We start from the raw sequence: 27494 nt of genomic DNA on the forward strand, positions 1-27494 counted from the left end.
ACAAACAGACATTGACAGATATATAGAAGATGTAGTTTTCTTGTAGTTATCCTTACTATCTCTACATGTGGATTGTAAATCACTACTAGATCGCATAGATTAAGTGCAGCAGAAAAAAATACACAAAAATCTAAGGTCCTGTGGCAGATTTTCTACTGTGCAATGAACTCCATAGCAAAATGCCCATCCAAATCTGTAGAAAAATCTACATATACTGTCTGTAACATATGCAGTTCTTGCTGTAGAATTCATGTGATCTCGGTAAGTGGACTAATATGCTATAGATATAGTTGGCTAAGAGTTTAGTCAAATTGTGGCTAAGCATGTACGGTAATAGTCCATTTCATAAATGCAGAAGAGGAGTGGCTTCATTTTCATTTCTGCTAATTACAGGATGACTTTTATCTTGTTACATTTGTTGCAACATTTTTATGTTCCTTCGCTCTCTCTTTTTTTTAGGAAGTGCTATTATATACAGACTTTAAACACATTCAACTTATTAAAGAAAGAAGAACTCACGTGCTATTCTCACTGAATCCCACTTGGACGGGAGCTTCATTACAAAGCACACTACTGTGGAACATGCAGTTGATATATTAACGCATTTACACATCGGTCTCCACCAACTTCAAGACTCAGAAAATGAGAAGTGAAGAAGAGTCTGCTGTTTATGGTAAGTCAGTTATCCGTATTCAATTGAATAGGGCTGAGCTATGGGGCTGCTTCATTCTGCTGACTGTGGGAGAATTGGAAGGGGGGTCAAACCCACCCCATCCTAATAATAGGGCATCAGCATTTACATATATGATGAAGTTGTCAAAGGCTGTCAAATTTTAGCCTACGGGGCAAGCACACTGCACTGGCCCATGAGAAGCAGCCCATTTACCTCCACCAACTGTAATCTAATCATAGCATCAAAGTCCATAACATAAATGCAACACAAGCACAATGATCAATTCTAAAGTCAGGATAAAGTAGTTTACAGAGGTATGATTTTGATGACCTGTCCTCAGGTCATCAATACCCAATTGGTGGGGAACAGTCACCTGGGATATCCTCATATCAACTGTTTACAGAACCCATAGCTAGCAGGTGAGTACTGCATACCAGCACAGCACTGTATACATCACAGTGGCTGAGTCTGGTATAGCAGCTCAATCACTTGAATGTGACTGAGCTGCTGAAAGGCCATGTGACAAATGAAAGTGATCTCACTGTTCTGAGAAGAGACCCAGACACTGTGGCTTCTTCAAACAGCCGATCATTGAAGGTACTGGGCAGCAAACCCCTAACAATTGGATATTGATAACCTGTACTGAGAAAAACACCCTTTAACCCATTACCATATACATTTATTCCATGGAAACTATCCGTTCCAATTCTCTGTCTCTCCTCCTTTCTGTACATATATTATACAAATATATTATCGTGTATATATATATACATTTATTCTTAAATTAGTAATGTTTCTGTCAAGGAATGTTTTTATAAAACTCTTGGACTATATATATTGTGGTAGAACAATGTCAAAGATGGCCACTAGAGAGCTCAGTAAGGCCTTAGTCAGACGGGCGATTTTTCGCGCGATTTGCGGATCGCATGACAGATGCGCATCCGCAAATCGCGTGACCGGTGCACGCAAGTCGCCCGAAAATCGCCCGAAAATCTGCTCCTAGCCGCGTTTCATTAGAAACGGGCCGGAGCTGTCCAGCGCATTGCATTCAATGGAGACGGCAATACAGCCGTCTCCATTGAAAGCAATGCGCTGCGGGCGAGCCCGGGATGAATTGTCGGTAAGGGCTTAAATATATAAGCCCTTCCCTGCAATCCATCCTAAAATGTGTTAAAATAAAAAAAAATTGTATACTCACCTTCTCCCGGCAGCCGGAGCTCCGCGTGGCCGTCCTGCAGTGGGTGTGAAGGGGGTGTGAGTCAGACCTGCCCCCTGATTGGCTCAGCGCTGAGCCAATCAGAGGCATGCCTCACTTACACCCATTCATGAATTCATGAATGGATGTGAGTCAGACCTGCCCCTGATTGGCTCAGCGCTGAGAGGCAGCAGTCACTCACCCATTCATGAATTCATGAATGGGTGTGTGAGTGTTTTCAGCCTCTGATTGGTCAGGGCTGTGACCAATCAGAGGCAGATCATTCAGCAGGCGGGGATTTTAAAGCCCCGCCGGCTGAATAGTGCCAAGAAGCAGTTCAGGAGAACTGACAGTGGCCGCGGCTGGACTCCGGCTGCAGCGGAAAGGTGAGTATACAATTTTTTTTAATTTTAACACATTTTAGAATGAATTGCAGAGAAGGGTTTATATATTTAACCCCTTCCCGACAATTCACCCCGCACACACCGGCAGCCCATTGCTTTCAATGGAGCGGCTGTATTGCCGCTCCATTGAATTCAATGGGCAAACATCGTTCTTCTCTGTCACAGCTGTTACAGCTGTGGCAGAGAAGAATGATTTGTCTTCTATATGTTCTCAATGGGGTCGGCGCTGCTGCCGCCGGCCACATTGAGCGCATATAGAGAAGAGAACAGGAATCGCAGATCGCAGATAGGTGCGATCTGCGATTTTTTGTTCTATAATTTATCGGACGAGTGCATAAAAAGCGCTCATGTGTACGATACCATTGCAAAGCAATTGTTTTTTAAAATCGCCGGACGCATGCGCATGCGCAAATCGCGCGAAAAATCTCCCGTCTGACTAAGGCCTAAAAGTCTGTCTGGCAGAAAAAAAGTGCTTATGTGTGTTAATTAGAAGGCATCTGAAAAGGTTATGTAAACGGAGGTGTGCCCCGCAGTTTGTGGCTCTTCCTGAGGCTCCTCCATAGGGTCTGAGCTCCTGGGATTCTGGCCCCCTATTGTATGGAAGTGATGCATTCTGTACTGCAACAATAGTGTTGGTAAGGGACCGTGATTATGTTGAACTGTGATAGGTTGAGGCACTAGGCCTGCAAAATAGGGCCGCAGAGAATGTATAGTTAAAGGCCAGGCGGTCAGGTGTTTGTTCGTGTACCAGTTTACTGTCAAGTGTGAAGTGCTGTAAACTTTTGTGATTATGCAATAAAACTGGCAGATGCCAAGTATAAGAAAGTTTCAGTTGTCAAGTAAGTTTTCTGAGAGTGATGCCAACTGTCTAATGATGAGAAGACGGTGATCCTAGACTGACTAATCCCCGAGTGTCACAATATGTACTATATACTTCCACAATTTTCTGTGTTTTATGCTGATGTCAGTTAAAAAAATATATACAGTATATTTTCAGCAAGAGCTGTTTTTGCATGAAGGACATGCTTCAAAAATGAGGTTGCTGGCATGGTGATGGGGCAATAAACTTTTGTCTTCTACATCCGCTTATGCTGCCAGTTACCTGCCTAGTTGGAAGACTTACTAATTGGAACTTGTCTGGTTTGAGTTCCTTTTCTGGCTCCTCATGACCCAGCCTGACCCAGAGTGCGATCACTTTTGTGCTGCTAGTTGGACTCTGAATATGCTTCAAATATGAGTCAGATTCTACGGAAACAAAACAGAGTTCCCAGGACTAAATGTCAAAACCAGCTAGAGTAGCTCAGCGCATACACTACCAGGCTTGGGCTGGCCCAAGAGATAATTTCCCTGGTGAGCCATAAGCCAGGAGTTTGCCCCTGGTCTCCCATTCCTTGAGCGACCAGGGCACAGTGAGTACACGCACTGCACTGCATACAGATAGGCAACATCTCAACCAGCCTATATGTAAATTAATTTTTTTTTTAACTTAGGGGCATTGCAAAGCCGACCAGTACCCTCCCTCCTTCGGCGCTTATGATATGGCCTAACAGGTTTCCCCCTTCCCTCACACCTTGTGTCTAGAATATGGATCACCATCTGCGAAACCGCTTTCATTTTATGAGTGTTTTTTACCCTCTTAATCCTCAGGGTGTATTCAGGCGAGTGTGTTTACGTGCGTACATGAGTGCGCACATAACCATGCGTCTATTAGAACCATTGGTTCCCTATGTTGTGTTCACATGTCCATGTTTTGCAGGTGTGCAAACATTGAAAGCAATGCTGCACGGACCTGCATTCACGCGTGTTTGTGCAAGTACGTGGGCGCACTGGTTTTGTGAGCACCTATGTACGCACCAGCACACACTCATCTGCATACATCCTTAAAGGCGGGGGCGTAACTATAGAGGATGCAGGGGATGCGGTTGCACCCAGGCCTAGGAGTCCTAGGGGGCGCATAAGGCCTCTCTTCTCCATATAGGGATCCCAGTACTATGTATAAAGAGTTATAATTGGGGGTCCATTACAGATTTTGCATTAGTGCCCAGAAGCATCAACATACACCTCTGCTTAAAGGCATACATGTACGCCGTCCGGGTGCGGGGTTTGTGTGGATCGACTTGATAGATTGCCTCTCAGAATACAGTAATAATGCTATATTATGGTATTGCATTAGACTGTATGAGCAATCAAATGATTGCAAGTTCAAGTCCCTTTTAGCAAAATTTAGTGAGAAAAAAAGTTTTTTATTGTAAAAATTGATATTTGAAAATTAAAAAAAAACCTTACCCATATTTATAATAAAAATCAAAACAAAAAATAGGCATATTTGATACCGCCACATCTATAAAAATGCAATCCATCTAAATAAAGCATCATTTATACCGCACGGTGTACGTTGCGCTTTTTTAGTCACCCTGTCTCCAAGAAAACATTTTAATCAATCAAAAACTCTAATGCACTCCAAAATAGTAACATTAGAAACCACAGGTCGTCCTGCAAAACAAGCCCCCACACAGCTCTTTTGACAGAAGGATAATAAAGTTATAGTGGTCAGAAAATGGTGACAAAAAAAAATATTTTAGAGAAACTTTATTTTTTTAAAGTACCGTTTCCCTGAAAATAAGATGTACCCTGAAAATAAGCCCTGCCCTCATTTTTTGGGTTTTTTCGGGGTGGCTTGAAATATAAGCCCCACCTCAAAAATAAGCCCCAGCTGCTTTAAATTAAAAAAAGGGAATACATTACTTAGCAGGCTCAGTCCAGGTCTCTCCCGATCCTCTCCGGAGCTCCAGCATGTTTCTTGCAGTCCTCGAAAGCCCACAGAAGATCACTTTTCGGTTACTGGATTCATAAATCCCACCTCTAGAATGTGATGGTTTCGATTCGTTCTCGAGCGATGATCAGTAGTCAATGCAGCGCTCGATGAACTAATGCGGCGGCTGTGATTGGTTCATGTGCTGCATTGATTGGCTGAGCAGCGAGATTTATGAATTGACCAATAAATGCCGCGGCTCAGCCAATTCATAAATCCCGCTTCCGGGATGGCTGTGATTGGTTCTTCGACCGCTGCTCAGCCAATCAATGCAGCGTTTGATGAACCATAGCCATCGCATTGGTTCCTCGAGCGCTGCATTTGTTGGCTGAGCTGCGCCCCAAAACCAATCAGAGCAATTGCTTCCTGGAGGCGGGATTTATGAATCCCAGTAACCAGGAAGGGACCTACTGTGGGCAGCCTGAGCACTGGAAGAAGCACGGGACCTGGACTGAGCCTGCTAGATAAAAATAATAAGACATCCCTGAAAATAAGACTGAGCGCTTTTTTGGGAGAAAAAATTATATAACATAGGATCTAATTTTCGGGGAAAGATGGTAGACAGCAAAAAAAAGCGTCTAAATCAATTTATTGTTGAAATCCTACTGTGCAAGAGAATAAAGTTACGTTATTTTAGCCCCATTGTGTACACCGTGAAAACAATATTCACCTAAATATGACAGAATTGCGTTTTCTTTTCTGTTTCACTCCTCTTAGAAATGTTTAAAAGTACATTGTATATGATTTTCAGTACATTATATGGTACATTTAAGGGTGGCTTCACACAAAAACATGCGTGTATGAAGGTCCGTGCATTGTCTTCAATGGAGCCGCGGCTGCTGCCGGCAGCTCCATTGAAGGCAATGGTCTTCCGGCACCCCTGAATTCTTTTTCAGGGAAGAGCTTAACATATAAGCCCTTCCCTAAAAAGCAAGAAGTTTACTTAAAAAAAAAATTTAAAAATTTAAAAAAATGCTTACCTGTCCGCCGCTGCCGTGTCCCCGCGGGGATGAAAAACACATCTGCCGCATGCGGCAGATGTTTACTTCATCCCGGCGTGGAAAAAGAATTCTCTGCTGCACCTGCCATATCTGTGACGGATGACTGCTACGGTAGGGGATCCAGCTACTGGCATCCTATAATTGCTTTTCAGGGAAGGGCTTTAAATATAAGCCCTTCCCTAAAAAAAAAATGGTGATTAAAAAAAAAAAATACTCACCTTTCTTCACCTGCCGGGGCTCAGCCGCGTTCAGCCGGCTCTTCTTTTGCACTGCTCTGAGGAGTATTCAGCAGGCGGGTATTTAAAATCCCCGCCTGCTGAATGGGCTGCCTCTGATTGGCTGAGCACTCTGACCAATCAGAGGCAGCTCTCAGCTATTGAATGACAGCTGAGAGCTGCCTCTGATTGGTCCCTGAGCTCAGCCAAACAGAGGCAGCACTCACCCATTCATGAATTCAGGGGTGCTGGCAGACCATTGTCTTCAATCGAGCCGTTGGCAGCAGCAGCGGCTCCATTGAACACATTGCGTGCATTCCCTATGGTGCACACATGTCCTATCTTTACAGGCGCACACCTGTAAAACACGGACATGTGAACACACCATAGGGTATGCATTGGTTCTAATAGAAGCGTGTTTTTGTGCGAGTATGCACGCACAAAAACACGCTCATGTGAAGCCACCCTAATAGTGCCATTAAAAAATATTATTTGTCTCTAAAAAAGCAAGCTCCCAGACAGCTATGTTGATGAAAAAATGAGAGTTATGAGTTTTTTTGAAAGTGGGAAGGAAAAACAGCAAAAAAAAAGGGGTTACTTAAATTTTGAAACTGAATGGATGGTTTCAGTCTGAGGATTTATGATGTAAGTCTTAAAGCACTGGTACACTGGTTAAATATTTAGCTTTATCATAGTCATCATAACTATGTTTGACCAGGGTAATAGCTTGCCGTTGATCTGCATCAATCATACCACAGTAAGAATCATTGTTCTCAACGACATAATCGTTAAATGTACATTTCTGTCATAGTAACATTCACATTTGCGCAGGATATTACTACCTGGGGCTTGGCTGTCAGGAGAGTTATTGTTGACAACAATGATGCTCCTCACACAAGGAGGATGGAGCTTCTTCCCCTCCAGCTGCGAAGGATTCTACTGATAGAAATGTCAATTCCATGGCCATGATTTTCCAACTACCAATTGTTCAGCATGATTTGCAAAATCATCACGTCCGCTGGCCGTTCTTAGTGTTCTCGATAAAGTGTACCTCCAGGGAAAATAAAATATGTAGTAAATACAAATATAGCATACGAGAATATAAAATCTTATATATATGTGTATTCAGATCTCCATTCATGGAAGTATTCATACTTGACTTACATACTTCTGCTTTCCTATGATGTCTGACTGTTATATGTATGAATCAAACAACCGTGTACGTTTTTTTTTTCAGGTCACAACTAATTCTTTTGTATGAAGAAAAGAACATGTTCTGACATGGATTATTACTGTGCAGCCAAACCAATGACCTTCTTATTACTACTACTACAGATCGCACCCCCTTTATCTGCCTTTGGATATGCAAAGTGTTTTTTGGACTTTGAGAACTCACAATACACAAACTGTATAGGACAAGGGATTGTGAATTTGACGAAAGCTGTTCACCCTCTACCCAATAAAACACAATGGCTGAACGTATCACAAAATAACATAGTCCTAGTGGAACACAAGACTTTTTTCCATTTGCCTAATCTTCTAGAGCTTCAGCTGAACAACAATCAGATCAGAGACATTCAGTCAGGGGCATTCCAGAATTTAAAGAAACTTCGTTTTCTAGACATCGGCCATAATTTAATAGAAAGTTTGGACAACTGGGACATGAGTAATTTGACAGATCTGAGGATTCTCCGCATTGATTATAATAGAATCAGGACAATAGAAAGCATGAAACCTCTCAAGCCATTACAAGAACTTGACTTGTCCTTCAATCGTATTAGCGATTTTACAGCTGTGGCAGAAGCCATAAAGGATTTAGCTGCAATATCTAGACTGAACCTGAGCTCTAATTTTGTCACCAATTTATCTATTAACCAGAGCTTGATAGCTCTTAAGTCACTGAACATTTTAGACCTGAGCTATAATTCAATTAGTATCTTAGACCTTAGTTATCTCTACATGCCCAATCTGACTGATCTCTTGGTCAAGCATAATAACATGAGTGCTATCAATGTTAGCTCCTTTTTGAGTGTACCAAAATTAGCTCTGATCAACTTTGATGAAAACCCATTAAATATGTCTTCCCTTCTGGGAATTCAGCTCTCTTATTTGACAGAACTCCACTGGTCCAGCATGAGACCTCTACTTGATGATAAATTGTCTATCCCATGTCAGGTTTTCCAGTCTTTACCAAAATTACAGGTTTTGTACATCATGCACTCAAAGATTTCGCATTTTAATATTGGGAAAATTGGTGAGTGCACCAATCTAACATCACTCATTCTTACAACAAGTCCTCTTAGAAAATTGACAATGAAGGACCTTCAGATGTTTAGGTACATTAAAGTTCTGTATCTTAATAAGTGTAAGATAGAAGAAATCCAGAATACCGCATGGATTGGTCTTAAAGCTCTGCATACCTTGATCCTAGAAAGAAACCAACTTAAAAACTTAAAAGACGGATTATTCAGTCCTCTGATTGGTCTTCAGTACTTGGACCTATCCAAAAATTTTTTAACTCGCATCAATAAGAAATCATTTGAAGGCTTACGCAATCTCAAAACCCTTATTCTGAGAAGTTGCAACATAGGAGTAATTAACAGTTACAGCTTCTATTATTTAAGGAATCTAACGTTCTTGGACATTCAGGATAACGGTATATTAATAATTAAAAGGAAAGCTTTTTACCGCCTCTACAAACTTGAAACACTGTTATTGTCGAGAAACAAAATACACGCAATACAAAGTAATAGTCTCGTGGAGCTCTCATCATTGAAGACACTAAGATTGGATGGTAATGAGATTTATAATATTACTGAGAAGACTTTCAATAATTTGAAAAATCTCATAAATCTGAATATTAGTAGAAACGCATTGGGTTTGGATGAACGTGTAACTAAAACTCCATTTAGGAAGCTTAAGCATCTTGAATCTTTAGATATGAGCTATCAAACACAACGCTATAGGAATAATGTTTCAGAAGTACTTTTTGAGGGTCTACAATCCCTTAAAAAGCTGAATATTCGAGGTATTTCTAGCTCCCTTTTCAAAGATGTTTCTTTTTCATTTTTACACAATCTGACAGACTTCGATATGTCTGAGACTTTCCAAGGAGCTGATTTACCTTCCATGTTGGAATTAATCCGAAAATGTAATCATACAAAATATCTTCACCTTGATGGAAATGAAATTACTGATCTTCCGGAAAATATGTTTTTTCAATTTAACTTGTTAGAAAACCTCTCTCTGAAACACAACAAACTTAAGAACATTAGTGAAAACCTTATGAAACCTTTGTCAAACCTAAGAAATTTGGATTTGTTTATGAATCCTCTTTTATGTTCTTGTGAAAATTACTGGTTCCAAAATTGGTCTGAATTTAACACTCGGGTGCAGATACCATATATACAATCTTACAATTGTTTTGGCCAAGTTGCTCAAATCAATTTTGTAAGCAGGGATTTAAGTTTTTGTGTGAATGAAAAATCTGTTATATTTTTCATTGTATCTTTTGTTTCAACATTACTCTTCATTATCACAAGTCTTGTAATAGTCAAGCTAAAGTGGTCCATACTTTACTTCTACCATATGATGCGAGTAGGGCTTCGATGGAGAATACGCAAAGAGAAGAGACTCTACACATATGATGCATACATCTCCTACTGTTCAGATGATGAAGACTGGGTCATAAACGAACTATTGCTCCATTTGGAAAGCCAAGGACAACGCAAATATAAACTCTGCTTCAAATCTAGAGATTTCATTCCAGGATCCTACCACATTGATAATATCCAGGATGCCATTAACAACAGCCGTAAAACTCTGTGTATAGTCAGCAGAAAATATTTGGAAAGTCAGTGGTGTAAAATGGAAGTTGAAATTGCATGTTCAAGAGTCTTTTATGAGAAGGAGGATGTATTACTTGTGGTGTTTTTGGAAGAAATCCCAGACTTCAGGTAAGAATAATTATATGATATTATAGATTATGATGTTTGACTTTACATCTTAAAAATTCATAGGAAGGTGTTTTGGTGCCTAAAGACCTAGACTAGAATGTTATCTATTAATTCAAACAGGAACCACTTGAACCAAAGGAGTAACTCAAAGCTGCTTGGCCGTAATGCTAAATATCCAAAAGCCATCTTATATAGACCTCTGTATATCCATCTTCAGCTGCTAAGAGGCAATCAATGAAGACATCCGTTAGGACACTGTGCTTGGGTTAGCGCTGCGTCCCCCTCTTCTCAGCAATTAGCAGGATCTCAGCAGCGAGAACCCCACTGATTAAAACTTTTGATATGTTGCTCCGACATGTCAAGTGTGAAAAAAGTGCAGTTACTCTTTAACTGTACTGTATTTACTTATATGGTCCACAGAGTACTAGTGTATAACTGATATCTACTACTATCTGGTCAATTTATGGTGGTAATATTGGTCTTTGGAGAGTGATTTTCATTGAGTAACAGTATGGTAATATTATTTGGTCACTATTTACAGTTGCAAGAAAAGTACATTGGAATTATCTGGAATTAGGCATTGATTACTAATAAAATGTAGTCTGATTGTTATCTAATCCATAAATATAAACACAATCTAACTAAACTAATAAGTTGTATCACTCGTGTGTTTTATTGAGTACATTGAGTAAACATCCTGAAAGCTTGGAGAAAAAAATAAATAAAACCCTGTAGAGATCACTCCAACACACATGTCCTGTAGCTGCAAATAAGATTTGCACACCGCTGAAGACGATCTATAGACCAATTTTCAGCGGAAAATGTATTTTAGGTCATCAATATTTCTGGGATGCCTTGAGTGCACAGCCCTCTTCAGATCAATGCTGCAGCATTTGAATAGGGTTAAGGTCCAAACTCTGATTTGAACATTCTTTAGTTGATTTACTTGTGTGCTTTGGGTTATTGTCTTTGTACATCTCCGAATGTCTCTTCACCTTGAGGTCATAGATTGCAGCTCTTATATTCTCCCATTAAAATATTTTGACATACCTTAGAATTCATTGTTGATGATCACAAAGTGTCCAGGCCCTGAGACAGCAAAACAGCCCCAAACCATGATGATTCTTCATTCACCATACTTCACAGTTGAGATGATGTTTTACTGTTGTGCTCAGTGTTATTTTTCTTCCAAACATGGCGCTGTCCATATGTACTAACAAGATTCACTTTTGTCTCTTCGGTCCAGAGAACATTTCCCCAAAAGCACTGTGGAATATGTAGTTGGTCTTGGGCAAACTTGAAAGGAGACAAAATGTTTTTTGGACAGCAGGGCTTTTTTCATGGTGTCCTTACATGAATACTATTCTTGTTCAGTATTTTTTCAATAGTGTACAGTCTTCTGAATGTCTTTTTTGCTGTTAACTTTGGGTTCTTTCTCAGCTTTCAGGATTGCCCATTGTGCTCTTGCAGACATCTTAAAAGGCCCTCAGTCCTAGGAAGAGTAACAACTTTCCTGACTTTTCTCTATTTATGGATAATTTGTCTAACCCAGGTCTTTAGCAGTGTTTTTGTAGCTTTTTAAAGCTTCATGTAGCTCTATAATACTTCTCTTGAAGTCTTCTGAAAGTTGTTTGCATTTAGGCATGGTTCACAGTAATCAACGTTTCTTGAAAAGAACAGATTTGTCAGTTAGCAGGATTTGTGTACGTTAATTTAATGGGCAAAGCCCATGTGAAACTCATTTTCTTAGCTGAAACACCATCTGTCAGTTAGCTCTTGGAGAAGTTATTAACACAGAGGTTCACTTACTTTTTCTCTTTACACTGTGGATGTTTACTCAATGTGTTCAATAGAAGACATTATAGGGGTTGTCTCGCGGCAAACATCAAAATTTTACATTAGCCCATTCCCCCTGTCACCCCCCTGGTATAAAATAGCATTTTAAAGCGGTTTTTAAACCGCTTGCTACTCACCGATGTGATGAAAGATGAACTTATAAAATTCTTCTCCCAAGATGGCCGCCGATCCTTTCCCAGGGATGCACTGCGGTTTTCTCCCATGGTGCACCGCGGGTCTTCTCCCATGGTGCACCATGGGCTCTGTGCGTTCCATTGCCAATTCCAGCCTCCTGATTGGCTATAATCGGCACACATGATGGGGCAGAGCTACGCGATGACGCATAGAAGGGGGCGGAGCCAGAACACCGCTCGTGCCCGGACCGTCCAGAAGGGAGAAGACCCTTCTGCGCAAGCGCGTCTAAAAAAGCAAGAAGACCCCGAAATTAGACGGAGCCATGGAGACGGGGACGCCAGCAACGGAGCAGGTAAGTGAATAACTTCTGTATGGCTCATATTTAATGCACGATGTATATTACAAAGTGCATTAATATGGCCATATAGAAGTGTATAACCCCACTTGCTGCCGCGAAGACAACTCCTTTAACTGTCGAGCCGTCTGTGTGTTATTAGTTATGTTGGAATGTGCTTGTGTATAATTCTGATTTGGATAATACTCAGACCACATTTTATTAGCAATAAATGTAAATATTCAGCTAATTCAAAAGGGTTCACTCACTTTCCTGCAATTATGGTGGTAACAGCAATTATGGCGTGGCTGTATTATTCGGTGCTTGTATGAATGGTAATATTGGTCTATGTATAGTGTGTTTTCCTGGGGGGTAGTGGACATATGTCTTAGGACTTGTATTCCTGATCTTTTGAGACCCTAGCAGCCCCCCTGCTTGTTTGGTTTCCAGAAACATGTATATTACTTAAGGGAATCAACAGAAATAAACAGTCATGTCATTTAGGCAACAGACCAGTGAACTTTCTTTTTCCCTCGATATTGTGGCTCCTTCACATAATACATACTTGCTCAAAAATATATGTGTGCAAAGCACAGAACTATGTGCAGACATGCGCGCAAATCAACCTCAGCAACCGCGATTATGCGCGATTACATTGTGCTGAGGCGATCGTATTTGCTCATATGGGCATGTGAAGCTGCCCTCCTATTCTATTTCTTCCACAAATGAAGCCAGAAAAAATGCTCACCACCTCACTCCGTCCGGCACCTGCTTCCAAATCCGTTCTGATTCTTTCATCCAAAGGCAGCACTGCCATACAGTTCACCCTGGCAATCCTTATCAGGTGAGTGCAAAAAAGAGAAAAATGCTGCTTGTGTGTAAGAATCTAGGCTTTATTCTTCAGTGTCACTACCTGGATATCAGATTAGGACAGGACTAGGCTGCCTTTCAGCACTATCATACCTTTTATAGGGTTATGCATTACCAATTCCTGGACCCCGCACATATAAAACTTCCTAAGGGGTCTATTCAGAGTATATCAGCAAATTCTATATTTTCCGGCTGCGTATAAAATCCGGTTGCCAATGTCCCATTTTTTCCGCCATGACATTTTTACGTGGCTAAAATCACTTATCTGAATGAAACCAATGCTTCAGATGAGCGTGATTTTTTTCACTCGTTACCTATGATTTTGGTCCTTTCTGTTTTTTATTCCAAAAATGACATTCAAGAGATGTGGATGGAACTATAGGGTTTAATGTGTGGAGACCACTTTGGTCTCTGTTTTTGTTTTTTTTTTAATTAGATTTTTGTATAGCGCTAACTTGCTCCGCAGCGCTTTCAGGTAATTTATTTATTACACCCCAACAAGCTGGGTACTCATTTTACGGACTTTGTTTCAGCGACCTGAACCATGCAGGGATTAAACTTGCAACCTTCAGGTCGTGAGTGAGGGCTTAGAACTGCATACTGCTGCCTTAACACTCTCACAAGGCCCCTAAGGTTTCTGTCGCTGTCACTTTTTTATCCAGCTAAAAAGTCTTACAGTAACCTTGTGAAATAGATACTAATGTTTTCAGCATGTGATACGGAACTCTGTGATGGAGAGCCGGGCAGAGAGGAAACTGTAGTCTGAAAAGAGCATTATTGATCTTTACTGTTAGATAGGTTTCCCACAGGATGGAAATCCCGTGGAAATGCCCATGGGCAGCCAGCCTAAAACTTTCACATCCCTTGTCAATGGACTAATTAAGTATTTACTCCTCTACTCATTCTGTTCTGGTATTGTTTTAAGTGTAAAGTAATCACATCATGTCTGTGCATTTTTATACGTGTGCATATATATATACACTACCGTTCAAAAGTTTGGGGTCACATTGAAATGTCCTTATTTTTGAAGGAAAAGCACTGTACTTTTCAATGAAGATAACTTTAAACTAGTCCTAACTTTAAACAAATGCACTCTATACATTGCTAATGTGGTAAATGACTATTCTAGCTGCAAATGTCTGGTTTTTTGTGCAATATCTACAAAGGTGTATAGAGGCCCATTTCCAGCAACTATCACTCCAGTGTTCTAATGGTACAATGTGTTTGCTCATTGGCTCAGAAGGCTAATTGATGATTAGAAAACCCTTGTGCAATCATGTTCACACATCTGAAAACAGTCTAGCTCGTTACAGAAGCTACAAAACTGACCTTCCTGTGAGCAGATTGAGTTTCTGGAGCATCACATTTGTGGGGTCAATTAAACGCTCAAAATGGCCAGAAAAAGAGAACTGTCATCTGAAACTCGACAGTCTATTCTTGTTCTTAGAAATGAAGGCTATTCCATGCGAGAAATTGCTAAGAAATTGAAGATTTCCTACAACGGTGTGTACTACTCCCTTCAGAGGACAGCACAAACAGGCTCTAACCAGAGTAGAAAAAGAAGTGGGAGGCCGCGTTGCACAACTAAGCAAGAAGATAAGCACATTAGAGTCTCTAGTTTGAGAAACAGACGCCTCACAGGTACCCAACTGGCATCTTCATTAAATAGTACCCGCAAAACACCAGTGTCAACATCTACAGTGAAGAGGCGGCTGCGGGATTTTGGGCTTCAGGGCAGAGTGGCAAAGAAAAAGCCATATCTGAGACTGGCCAATAAAAGAAAAAGATTAAGATGGGCAAAAGAACACAGACATTGGACAGAGGAAGACTGGAAAAAAGTGTTGTGGACGGATGAATCCAAGTTTGAGGTGTTTGGATCACAAAGAAGAACGTTTGTGAGACGCAGAACAAATGAAAAGATGCTGGAAGAATGCCTGACGCCATCTGTTAAGCATGGTGGAGGTAATGTGATGGTCTGGGGTTGCTTTGGTGCTGGTAAGGTGGGAGATTTGTACAGGGTAAAAGGGATTCTGAATAAGGAAGGCTATCACTCCATTTTGCAACGCCATGCCATACCCAGTGGACAGCGCTTGATTGGAACCAATTTCATCCTACAACAGGACAATGACCCTAAACACACCTCCAAATTGTGCAAGAACTTTTTACAGCAGAAGCAGGCAGCTGGTATTCTATCGCTAATGGAGTGGCCAGCGCAGTCACCAGATCTGAACCCCATTGAGCTGTTGTGGGAGCAGCTTGACCGTATGGTACGCCAGAAGTGCCCATCCAACCAATCCAACTTGTGGGAGATGCTTCTAGAAGCGTGGGGTGCAGTTTCACAAGCTTACCTCAACAAATTAACAGCTAGAATGTCAAAGGTGTGCAATGCTGTAATTGCTGCAAAAGGAGGATTCTTTGACGAAAGCAAAGTTTGATGTAAAAACAATGTTATTTCAAATACAAATCATTATTTCTAACCTTGTCAATGTCTTGACTCTATTTTCTATTCATTTCACAACGCATGGTGGTGAATAAGTGTGACTTTTCATGGAAAACACAAAATTGTTTGGGTGACCCCAAACTTTTGAACGGTAGTGTATATATATATATATATATACATATATATATATATATATATATATATATATATATATATACACCTCTTCTGACCTATTCTGTTTAGGCCTTAGGAAGAACTCTGAGTAGGTTCAAAAGCTTGCTCTAACATCATGTCTTTTTGTTAGCCATTAAAAGGTATCATGTCTACAAGATTACTTGGTTTCTATTGTTGGGAACAATCAGATTTTGCTCTACTGGCTAACACCTTACCAAACCTTTTAGGGCTCATGTCCACGGGCAAAATATGATTTAAGATCCGCAGCGGATCTCCCGCATGCGGATCCGCATCCCATAGGGATGCATTGACCACCCGCGGGTAGATAAATACCCGCGGATCGTCAATAAAAGGGATTTAAAAAAAAATGGAGCATGGAAAAATCCGGACCATGCTCCATTTTCGTGCGGGTCTCCCGCGGGGACGGCTCCCGCGGGCTTCTATTGAAGCCTATGGAAGCCGTCCGGATCCGCGGGAGACCTAAAATAGGAATTAAAAGTATTTACCATCCGGCGCGGGCGGGGAAGATCAGCTGTTCCTCACGGCCGCATCTTCCTTGCTTCGGCTCGGCGGATGTGCCCGGCGCATGCGCGCGGCACGTCGGCGACGTGCCGGCGACGTGCCGCCGGCGTCAGGAATTCATCCGCCGGCCGAAAATGAAGATCCGGCCGTGAGGAACAGCTGATCTTCTCCGCCCGCGCCGGATGGTAAATACTTTTAAATTCTTATTTTCGGCGCTCATGTCCGCGGGGCAGGAGGGACCCGCTGCAGATTCTACATGTAGAATCCGTAGCGGGCCCGATTTTCCCCGTGGACATGAGGCCTTACGCTTGACCTGCAATGCTTCTACCTTTTTGTATTTCAGCGAGCATATTATAGTATGGGGCATTACTTTGCTTATGCACTGCAGTAAAGTAAAATCTCCAAAGGTTTACGAACTTGAAAAAATAGTTGAAGGCATTAAAAGAGAAGTTCCGGCTTCTATTTTTACTGTTGAAAAAGGAAACCATTACAGACAGATGCAGAAATCATTAGCTAGAAAAACTGAACACAAAGAGAATCACCTCTCGGATGAAGTCATCTGCTTTTAGAGACTTCAAGGATCCTAAAGTGCAAACTCTGAAAACTGCACCTGCACCAATATGTTCTTGTGTCACTACTGTGAAATGTATCACATTATTGCAGCTGGCTTCTACTCGACCCAGGCATGTAGCTGGCTCTGAGCTCCTATTCACTTCAATGAGAGCTACGGAAACAGCGCTAGGCTGAAACGCTCGACTCATTCCGACAGGTGGTCAGAACAGATTCCAATCTCAGCCCTGAAAAGCTGATGGGAATATCCCTTTAATGGCGCAGTTCTTTAAAGCAAACATTATAATGTCCTAGTCTCCGATTAGTAGTCTAGTGTCTGGTAAACTAAACAAGTTAGTGCTCAAGTATCCCAGTCCCTCATAACCAGCAGTTTAACACTTATGTCGTGTGAGCACCATAAACTACATTTATAGGCTTATAGGACAGGGGCCAAGAAGTATGGCTTTTTATAATTACTTGGCTCTTTGTTCCTTCGCTGTCCATCCTGGAAGCCGATGTTTGGTGCATTGAGTGGACTTAGTCAAATAATGTTATACTTCTCCAGGGCTTAAAGATGTGACTCGGTTTGCTAGTGTTCACTGAGAAAAGTTATGCCAAGCTAGGGTTTGATTAGGAAAGTGAGATATAATTGTTTGCGTAAGAAAACCATGTGCATAGATCTAGTGGGAGGAGTAATGGTGAGGTTTATTATAGGGAATGCTATAATGACTGCTGAATAAAATATACATGCTAATAGTTATATGAAGAAATGCTATGATATCAGGATTACATACAGTTACTGTGTTTCCCCACAATAAGAACCTGTCTTACATTAAATTTTGCCCCAAAAGAGGCACTAGGTCTTATTATAATTACCTTGCAGGCTCGGTCTATGTCCCTCCCACTGCTCTATAGAGCTCCAGCATGCTTCCTGCAGTTCTCGGCCGCCCACAGAAGATCGCTTACTGGGTACAGGATTCATAAATCCTGCCTCCAGGAACCGATGGCTCTGATTAGTTCTTGAACACTGCTCAGCCAATTAATGCAGCGCTTGATGAACCAATGCCATTGCTGTGATTGGTTCATCCAGAGTGTGCATCAATTAACGCAGCAGTTTCCCAAAACCAATCACAGCTATTGCTTTGTGGAGGCGGGATTTATGAATTGGCCGAGCCGCCGCATTTATTGTTGAAATTTATAAATCCCACCTCCACAAAGTGATGGCTGTGATTGGTTCTCAAGTGCTGCTCAGCCAATCAATGCAGTGCTGGATGTACCAATCACAGCCATCACATTGGTTTATCGAGCGCTGCATTGATTGGCTGAGCAGTGCTCGAGAACCAATCGGAGCCATCGCTTCCTGGAGGCGGGATTCATGAATCCCGTAACCAGGAAGCAATCTTCCGTGGGCGACTAAGGACTGCAGGAGGACTCCAGAGAGCAGCGGAAGGGGCATGGACCAAGCCTGCTAGGTAATGTATTGTTTTTTGTTTATTTTTAAATGTTATGCAGCTAGGGCTTATTTTCAGGGTAGGGCTTATACTTCAAGTCTCCTCAAAATCATGAAAAATCAGAGTAGGGTTTATTTCCGGGGTATGACGTATTTTCAGGGAAACAGGGTATTAGGAGAGACACTGAAGTGGTAGTCAATATTGCATGGACTTAATGTTTATTATGCAAGTGTTGTGGTTTATTGGAAAATGTCATAACTACTGCTGGTTAAAATTATTGTGTGTTGTTGTTGTGTGTTATGTAACTGTATTTGTGCAACCGCCTCTGTTGTGGTCCTGTTGGACATTGTGTGAGTCATGGTAGCTAAATTGTAAGTTGTGCATCATGGGGTTCAGTGCTGGGTGGGAAATAGATGAATGGTAGGGCATGTCTCAACCTGCAGGGTGGTACTTGTTTAGCTTGTTGTGTTGCTATGGTGGTGGAATGAGCAGCAAGTGAGGGTGGTACAAAGTTGGATGTGGCCTCAGTTGTGAGCTAGAAAAGAAAGCCCTGGAAGCTTGTGTGAAAAGGTTGGGTGCAACCAGAGATAGTGTTCTGCTGAGATTCCCTGGAGCCTCCTGACCAGAAAATAAGGTGCCTGGATTGCCAGACCAATGTAGCTGTGGCAGGTCTACTCATGAAACCACTGTATTGCTGTGAGATTGGAAGTCTACCATTAAGAAACTGTGAGTGGAAACTATTCAAAACTGTTGAGTGTCCATCGAGTCACACCAGGCCTGATAAATACTTAAGAGATTACAAATATACAAAAAGGCTGGGATTTTACAGTACCGAAAACTCTTGAATATATTGAGAAACTGATACATGTTCCAATTTGAGTTGACATATTGAGACAATATTGTTGCACAAATAATGCATTGCTTCGTTAAAGAGACTAAACTTCATTCTGTAAGGCCAGAAAACCGAGATAATATTGATATCCAAAGAGACCGTGCAAGTATAAAGCTATTGCATAGTAAAGAAACTGAACTTGATTCCACCAGCGCTGACCAGCCCTAACACTGTTACTAAGATTCTATAGTCAGTTAATTGAGTAGTAAAACCTGCAAAATATTCAAAGCTGCATTGCAACGTTCTGAAACTGTATGCCAAGTTATAGTGCCTCATCCATACCCCCACACACAGTTAGTGCTCCCTCTGTGTCCCTATAAAGTATTGATACTCTTTCCCTGCAAAGTTATAGTCCCCCCCTAAAGTAATACTTTTAGTATTTATTTTAACTTTTTTTTGCCCCCTCTATGGGACCTGATCTAGCAATTGTTTGATTGCTTATTCAATGTACAGGTTGGGCCATGAAAAGTAGTCCAGCACCACACTCTTATGAAAGCTATCTGAACAAAAATCTGTCTTTGTTGCCAGTAGCAACCAATCCCAGCACAGCTTTCATTTTTACCTCAGCAGTATAATGAAAGCTGTGCTGTAATTAGTTGTTATGGTCAACAAAGAGTTTCAGACAGCTTTTATAAGAGAAAAAAAGGCTTACAAGCTTTCATAAGAGTGTGATGCTGGGCTACTTTTACGTGGCCCACTCTGCACTGTAGACCTTTAGTATTGCAGTATATAGTACATTTAATGGCATCCTATTAAGCCTTGCTACAGCAGGACTTGACAGAATGTAATCCATGCTAAGCCTGGGGTCTATACATGGCTTCAGTCTGCCATGGGAACTGAGCCGCACAACACAATATTGTCACAGGGAGTCTTCCGTTGATAGAGGGGGCCTCCACTCTGTCGAGCCATTTAAATGCAGCACTGACTGCGGCATCTAATGGGTTAATAGCCTGGATTTGGATGCCAGCTTCATACAAACCTGTGCACATGTGCTGTACATGTACGGTAGATGGTGTTAAGGACTTAAAGGGCTTGACCCACTAATAGCATTTAGCGCCTGTCCACAGGTGTATGATTTCTGGGGGTCTAACCAGTAGGAACTCTACTGATCCTGAAAATAGGAGCCCTGAGTTGCCTATGTGAATGAAGCAGTGGTTAAACATGTACACCACCAATCCATTCACTATCATCGAGCCTGAAGGAAATAGCCGAATACTGCGCTCAGACCCTCCGTTCTTGTGATTGGCCCGATTGGGACGATATTTGGGCTTCCAACATTACACATTTTTCACTTCTGCTGTAGTAAAGCAATTTATCTTGCAAAACTACTATGAAATTGCAATAACTTTTAATTTCCTCCTGGTGGCAACATTTCTCCAGTTATATTTGACAACCAGATATATATAGAGAGGCAGACGGGAAGGACAAACGGGGACTACACTGTAGGTCAACCACAGCAGTAAAGCCCCTGACAAGTAAAAGCACTCTTTCATACCAACAGACACCCACTGCATTTCCAAAAGCAGTATACATAGTAAAATGTCAAGAGAGGAACATGGTTGCCATAGTTAAAAAAAAGGATCTAACTTAATAGTATTTTTTTTATCATTAAAAGGGGTTTTCCAGCACTAAACAGTTGATGACATAGTCTCTTCTCGGAACTGTGATGATTCATTGGCCAGATGGCCTGAGAACAGATCAATCCCATTTAAGTAAATGGGATTGAGCTGCAATACCAGGTACAGCTGCTATAGGATGTACAGCGCTGTGTCTGGTATGGACTGAAGTGTCAGCAGCGCTCACCTGAGCGCCTCTATAATTTCAATCAGCTGATTGGCAAGGATTCCAAGTGCCGACTCCCACCAATCAACTATTGGGGATAGATCATCAATAGTTTAATGCCGGGAAACCCCTTTAATTTCTCCTACACTCTAAACAGGCAGACATGTTAATTGACTTTGTATGAAACTGGTGGACATGTGTTGTGAGCCCAATTGAGGACTGGGACTTGTGTGCCTGTCATTTCACGATTGGAGCTTCCCTTTATTGAAATTAGATACATGACCCCAGAGTACAACATAAAATCAAGGTGGAACCAAGTTTTCAGTGGATCAGTTTCAGGCTAAATCCATATTAGAATGGGAAAATTGAGCCATCTGAGCAACTTCAAATGAGGCCTGGTCAACAGTGCTAGCTAGATTAGTCGGGGCCACTATTTCAAAAACTATCAACCTTGTGGGGTTGTCTTGTGCGATGGTGGCAAGAGGATACAGAGAATGGTGTGATCAAGGAAAAACATTCAGCAAATGTGGCTGCAAACAATCTGTCAATGAAAGGAGTCAGAGGAGGATGTCAATAATCATTCTGACAAACAAGCAGTTCACAGTTAAGCAAATTGCAGCCAAATATAGCGCTGGTGGTCTAACTAATGTGCCCAAAACCACAACTTTTCGTTACTTACAATGGATAGGCTATAACAGCAGACAACCGGTTCGACTGCCATTTCTGTTTAAAAGAAACAAAAAGGTAAAACTCCAGTGGGGTGATAAGAGTGCAAACACTGGATCACTGAGCAATAGAAAAGCATCTCCTGGTCTGACGAATCCAGATTTTTGTTGCACCAGGCTGACGGGAGGGTCAGAATTTGGCACAAGCAGCATGAATCAATGAACCCTTCCTGTCAGATGTCAACAGTTCAGTATCATGGAAGTGGAGCCATGGTGTGGGAGATGTTTTCTTGGCACATCCTGCACCCTCTGACCCCTGTTAATGGACACCATGACAAATTGCTATGGCTCTGAAGGCCAAGGTACCTCAACGTGTTACTAGATGGCTCTTTAATAATGTCACCATTCAGTGTAGATATGTTGAGTTGAACCTATATGGAACAAAGGTGCAAGGCTTCAACATCGATGAATGTTTGCAGACCTGTATTGTAGAAATTGCATTAGGTAGGTGCAAACTCATTTGTAATTCATTAAAGCTCATATAATGCTCAACAACATTATAAACATGACTATATATGTATATATTGCCTGTCACTTGTAAGTCGCAAATAGAATATTAGAAATATGTTGAACATATCAACTATACAATAGATATCACAAATTGCATGAAATATTGCTAATTTGAATATTATATTAGAAATCCCAAATTCTCACCATATTTTTTGTTTGATAAACTGGCCATCCATTTTCCTGAGAAGTAGAAACAGAGTATGAGCTAATAGAAGTTTAGTGAATACCCTGCATTAATGCCTACACAAATGATATTATACCATTAACCAGGGATACAACTGGCCACTTGGTGAGTAGGGCCTCGAAACTTTACATACTACTGAGCACCTAAGTTGGGGAAAAGTTATAGTCATAAGGTCTATCAACAAGTATGATGAGGCTGCTTATGATGGAGATACCCCTTTGGCTCTTGACGTTGCCCAGAGATGTCTGAAAATATGGGACATCCTAAAGCCAATTTACACTAAGTATGGCACAATGTAAGTGAATGGGGTTTTCCAAAACCCAATTTGCAATCAGTGACAAAAAACCTGTGCAGATTTTAGGGTGTTTAGGGTAAGGGATTTTCTAATCCACAGCATGCTATACTGTAATATGTGATGAATTGTTTCGGTTTTTGGCAGCTGATTTTCTCACAGATTTCTGATCTTCTCACATGTATCTGTGATATACCAGATCATTTTGACTGGATTCCCCTTGGATACCCCAGGTCTGTATGTAAATTGTGCAGGCAGGTAATCCATGTCTTGAAGATCTTTTCAACTAAGCAGTGTAATGAGAGCCAAATAGATTCAATAGGATTACATTTAAGTACATTTAGTGTTTATGTTGCTTGTAAGAAAATGGGGAGTGGAAATGATGACCAATAAAGTTCTAGGATAGAATCCCTCAAACATAAAAGAAGTTGTAACGTCAAATCATATCCTTTCTCTACTTCCTTTCTCTTGAGTTTTGGACTTGCCTGGCATCTCTGTAAGTTCTACAAGTTTTCGACCAATATGTGAGTTGTTATATCAATAATGACGGTAAATTTCAGTAGATCTGTCAGTTCTCTTCTGTTGCCCTATGCAGAATAGAGGGGGAGATGTTGAGCTCAGAGATATATAGTTTTCTATGATTTGATTCAGTATTTTATGTAAAAAGTTGGATATATGCTGTCAAGACAGGGAAAGTTGTGATTATGGTCAACTGGAAGGTACTGCAGATTTGCAGGAAGCAGCGTTTCCTCTAAGCTGTGCGCTCTGAAATTGAAAAAGTAAAAAATACCAAAATCTGTATCAGGCAGAGCTGTTATTGGGCTCATTAAAGCTCATTAGTATGTTGTTTTAACGCTTTCCTCTCTGGAGTTCGCAGCTTAGAAGGAACTAAGCAGTAGTAGGGAGGTATAGATAATTAATGTTGACTTCCTTTCCCCAATGCTGCACTGTACAGAGATATTCCTGATATACGATCTTAAATTGTAATATAAAGCCCCACCCTGAAAATAAGCCCTAGCTACACTCCATGAAAAAAAAACAATACCTAGCAGGTGGTGTTCGAGTCCGTCACGCTGGACTGCGGCGCACTGACAGTCTTTAATGTAGTCCTTAGTGCTGAAAGAGCATTCTCATCCTGGTAATGGGGCTTGAATACCCCGCCTCCAGCAAGAGATTGCTGTGATTGGATCACGAGCGCAGTGGCTCAGAGCCGGCGCGATGAACCAATCACAGCCATTCAGTGAATTACATCATTGAATGGCTGTGATTGGTTAATCGAGCGCCAGCATCGATTAGCTTAGTCACGGTGCTCGTGATCCATTTCATGTCTTGGTGGAGGCGGGGTATTCAAGCCCCGTTACCAGGAAGAGAATGGTCTTTCAGCGCTGAGGACTACATGTAAGACTGCCGGAGCACCACAGCACAGCGTGAGGGACCGAATGAAAGAGAGGAGACACAGATATGATATTATAAAAAACTTTCTGACAGTGAGGGTGATCAATGAGTGGAACAGGTTACTACGGGAGGTGGTGAGTTCTTCAATGGAAGTGTTCAAACAGAGACTGAAAAGATATCTGTCTGGGATGATGTAGTGATCCTGCATTGAGCAGGGGGTTGGACCCGATGACCCTGGAGGTCCCTTCCAACTCTACCTATAATTCTAGCGGCTAAGTCTTGTACTGCAGCTTAGTCCCATTCACCTGAATGCAACTGAGCTGGTCTCAGACCATGTGACCAATGAATGTGATGTCACTGGCCTGAAAAAAGGCTGCAATGCTCACTCGAGTGCCACAGCCTCTTCAATCAGCAGATTGGCAGGGGACCCCAAACGATCAGCTGTTGATTACATTTTCTGAGGATAAGTCATCAGTAGCTTAGTGTTGGAAAATCCCTTTAACTATTAGATGCAGAATAAAGTCACCAGAGGGAGTATACATTACATTGATATTACAGATCGGAGTCTCTGTCCTTGCCATACCAAACCATTTTTCCTTACCATGTACAGGGGCAAAGATAAGGGATTTGGCATTGCAGGGGAATAGGGTGCCAACAAGCCACTGTACATTAACCAAGATATTAAGACACAAGGCTATGGGAGAGAACTGACTCTCTGCCTCAGGTAAAGGCCTATTTTAATTATACTCAGATATAGGTTCCATTGGTAATGCACTATGAACCCCTACACTGCTACTATAAAATAATACCATTATCCAACTGGATTTGATTAGGCAACATTAGTGGATCGTGAATACTCCTTCAATCTGCCATGTTTCAGTGACCTCTTTACTTCAAACCACTTGAGGTTAAACTTCCATAACCTTATAGATATGTATGATGGGAGCTGCATTGCTTTGAATATAAAGGATTGGTCGGATATTCTGCCAGATAATCCCTGACCAATGGGAGTACTGAGTGTTAAGCCTGTTCTTTAATAGGGAGGCATTGAACGAAGGTAACTGGCAAATTGCTTAGTATCAAAGTTCCACATTTCTTGATGATTGTATGATTTGGACCGATTTAATGGTTGTGATTGGGCAGGGTAAAGATTATCCAAAATGAGGTAAGGGGAGCATTAAAGTTACCCTAAATTAGTATAATTTATGAGTATGGAGGAGACTCTCGTCATCCTAAAAGTGGTGGGGATGATGTTTTTATGTATATGTGTCAGTCTGAGCCGCGTATGTTTTAAATATCATTAAATAAGGATTATTTTAAGTGTCTATGTTTAAATCTAATCACTCTTCACAGTATAGACTTCTCTGCTCCAGTGAATTCTCCAAAAGAGCAAGGGGGTGCAGACTCAAAAATAAGCAAATAGACCCCATACAACCATCCCCTATAACACAGAAACAACCACTGTACAATACTCAAAGTATAAAAATATGACTAAATTTGCCAGACGCACCAGAGACCATAGTATGCAGTAAAAGCCTGAGGTGGACATAGACAAATAAGCTCTTAGACCTAGGAGAGAGAAATAGAAAGTGATTTCCCTACAAGAATAGTGGTCTCTGCTGTTTTATCAGCCACTACAATCTGACAGATACTCTTCTTACAGAGGAGGTTCACCCCTCTCTATGATGTTCATATGCCCCTATAGGTCACATAGACTGTGTTGGATTTGATTGCAGATTGCCTTACGATGTCAGCATGTCCATATGATCACTTTATTAAATCCCAACGTCGTACAAAAAACAGCGTAATTTCGTTACCAACCGTTCTTAAGCATGAAGAAAGTTGGTAACAACCGAAACATCACCATTTTGTGCATTGTTGGGATTTAATAAAGTGACCCTATAGACATGTTGACATGTTGACAAGGTTTTTCGTTGGTGTGTTAAAGTTGGGATGTATCGACTTGACAATTGATGTTCTGCTGCATACCTATGATGAACAGCAGAGACATAACTAGAAGCTCTTGGGCCCCGATGCAAAATCTGTAACTGGGCCCGACCTACCATGTGCTGATTATAATACTGCTGTCTTCTTATGTGATGGAGGGGCCTTTGGGCCCCCTAAGGCTACAGGGCCTGGTAGCAACTGCTACCCCTGCATCCCTTATAGATACTCCCCTGATGAACAGCAAGAAGGAACATCTGGTGATACCCGTGTAATTTATGCTTTGGTGACTGATTGCAGAGGATTCATGTTGAAGAACACATTATCATGAAGATGGAGATCTTGGTCCAATCCTCATCCCTAAAATGTCTCACTAAAATAATCTACATAGATCTCCTTCGCAGGGGCCGCACATCTGTATGCATTCCTAAAGGGAAGAGATGTCCCACACATTTGTATACTGTTGAAAAGTCATTGAGTTATTTATAGTAGAACAATAATCTCTCCAAAAATATGTTTCCTGTCCTCTGATGAACTCGTGAAGCTCAAAAGTATGTGCGACCAAGATTTCATCTGCTTTATCTTCTGGTTCAGATTCTGCCAGGTCCTGTTTCATGATGATTTAGCTTTTAGAAATCCCATTAGTAAAAAAAAGCCATAGAGGCCCGTGTGATGAGAAGGTCTTTTGTGTTATGATAGGCTTTTATTCTCACAGCCAGAGATCCTCACAGCTCATTATGTTGTTCCATTTCTTTTTAGACTTTCTGCCTATCACAAATTAAGGAAGCTGATAAAGCAGAATACATACATTAACTGGCCTGAAGACCCCGAGGGCAATGAATTCTTCTGGTTCAAGCTTCGGAAAGCATTAGATGCTGGTACAAATGAAGAGGACACAATGCAGCTTGCTGTGGCTAACTGACAACATGGATCCAAAGAACGAGTCTGTACTAATGTATTGCATTTCCAGGATCAGAACTTGTTTCTATATCACAGGTAGTCTGAGGAATGGAATGTATTTGGAATTTATGGTATATAATATATCTACACATGTATTTATCAAAACTTTGAAGCCAAATTTGATCTTCATAATTCAGTTATAATAATCACTGTATGATCTAACGTTATGCTATCAAAAGTTTGGATTTCTTAACATTTTCAAGATTTTTGCTTTATATCATTGAATAAAAATATTATTTTCAA

General features: G+C 41.2%; 1 protein-coding gene across 1 annotated transcript; it reads left to right on the plus strand.

Moving 5' to 3' along the window:
* Positions 1-516: 516 nt before the first annotated feature.
* LOC136632687 (toll-like receptor 13) lies at positions 517-27494 on the plus strand. Its single transcript, XM_066607733.1, has 3 exons — positions 517-673; positions 7538-10256; positions 27051-27494. The coding sequence occupies exons 2-3, from the start codon at positions 7558-7560 to the stop codon at positions 27211-27213; spliced, it is 2862 nt and encodes a 953-aa protein (XP_066463830.1). The 5' UTR covers positions 517-673; positions 7538-7557; the 3' UTR covers positions 27214-27494.

Source organism: Eleutherodactylus coqui, chromosome 6 (genome assembly GCF_035609145.1).
Source record: "Eleutherodactylus coqui strain aEleCoq1 chromosome 6, aEleCoq1.hap1, whole genome shotgun sequence".
In the NCBI taxonomy this organism is placed as follows: domain Eukaryota; kingdom Metazoa; phylum Chordata; class Amphibia; order Anura; family Eleutherodactylidae; genus Eleutherodactylus; species Eleutherodactylus coqui.

Excerpts from the sequence above, each read along its gene's own strand:
- LOC136632687 (XM_066607733.1), top strand. The coding sequence starts at position 7,558 with ATGAAGAAAAGAACATGTTCTGACATGGATTATTACTGTGCAGCCAAA. Across the intron at positions 10,257-27,050 it reads GAAGAAATCCCAGACTTCAG|ACTTTCTGCCTATCACAAAT; the intron begins GTAAGAATAATT and ends ATTTCTTTTTAG.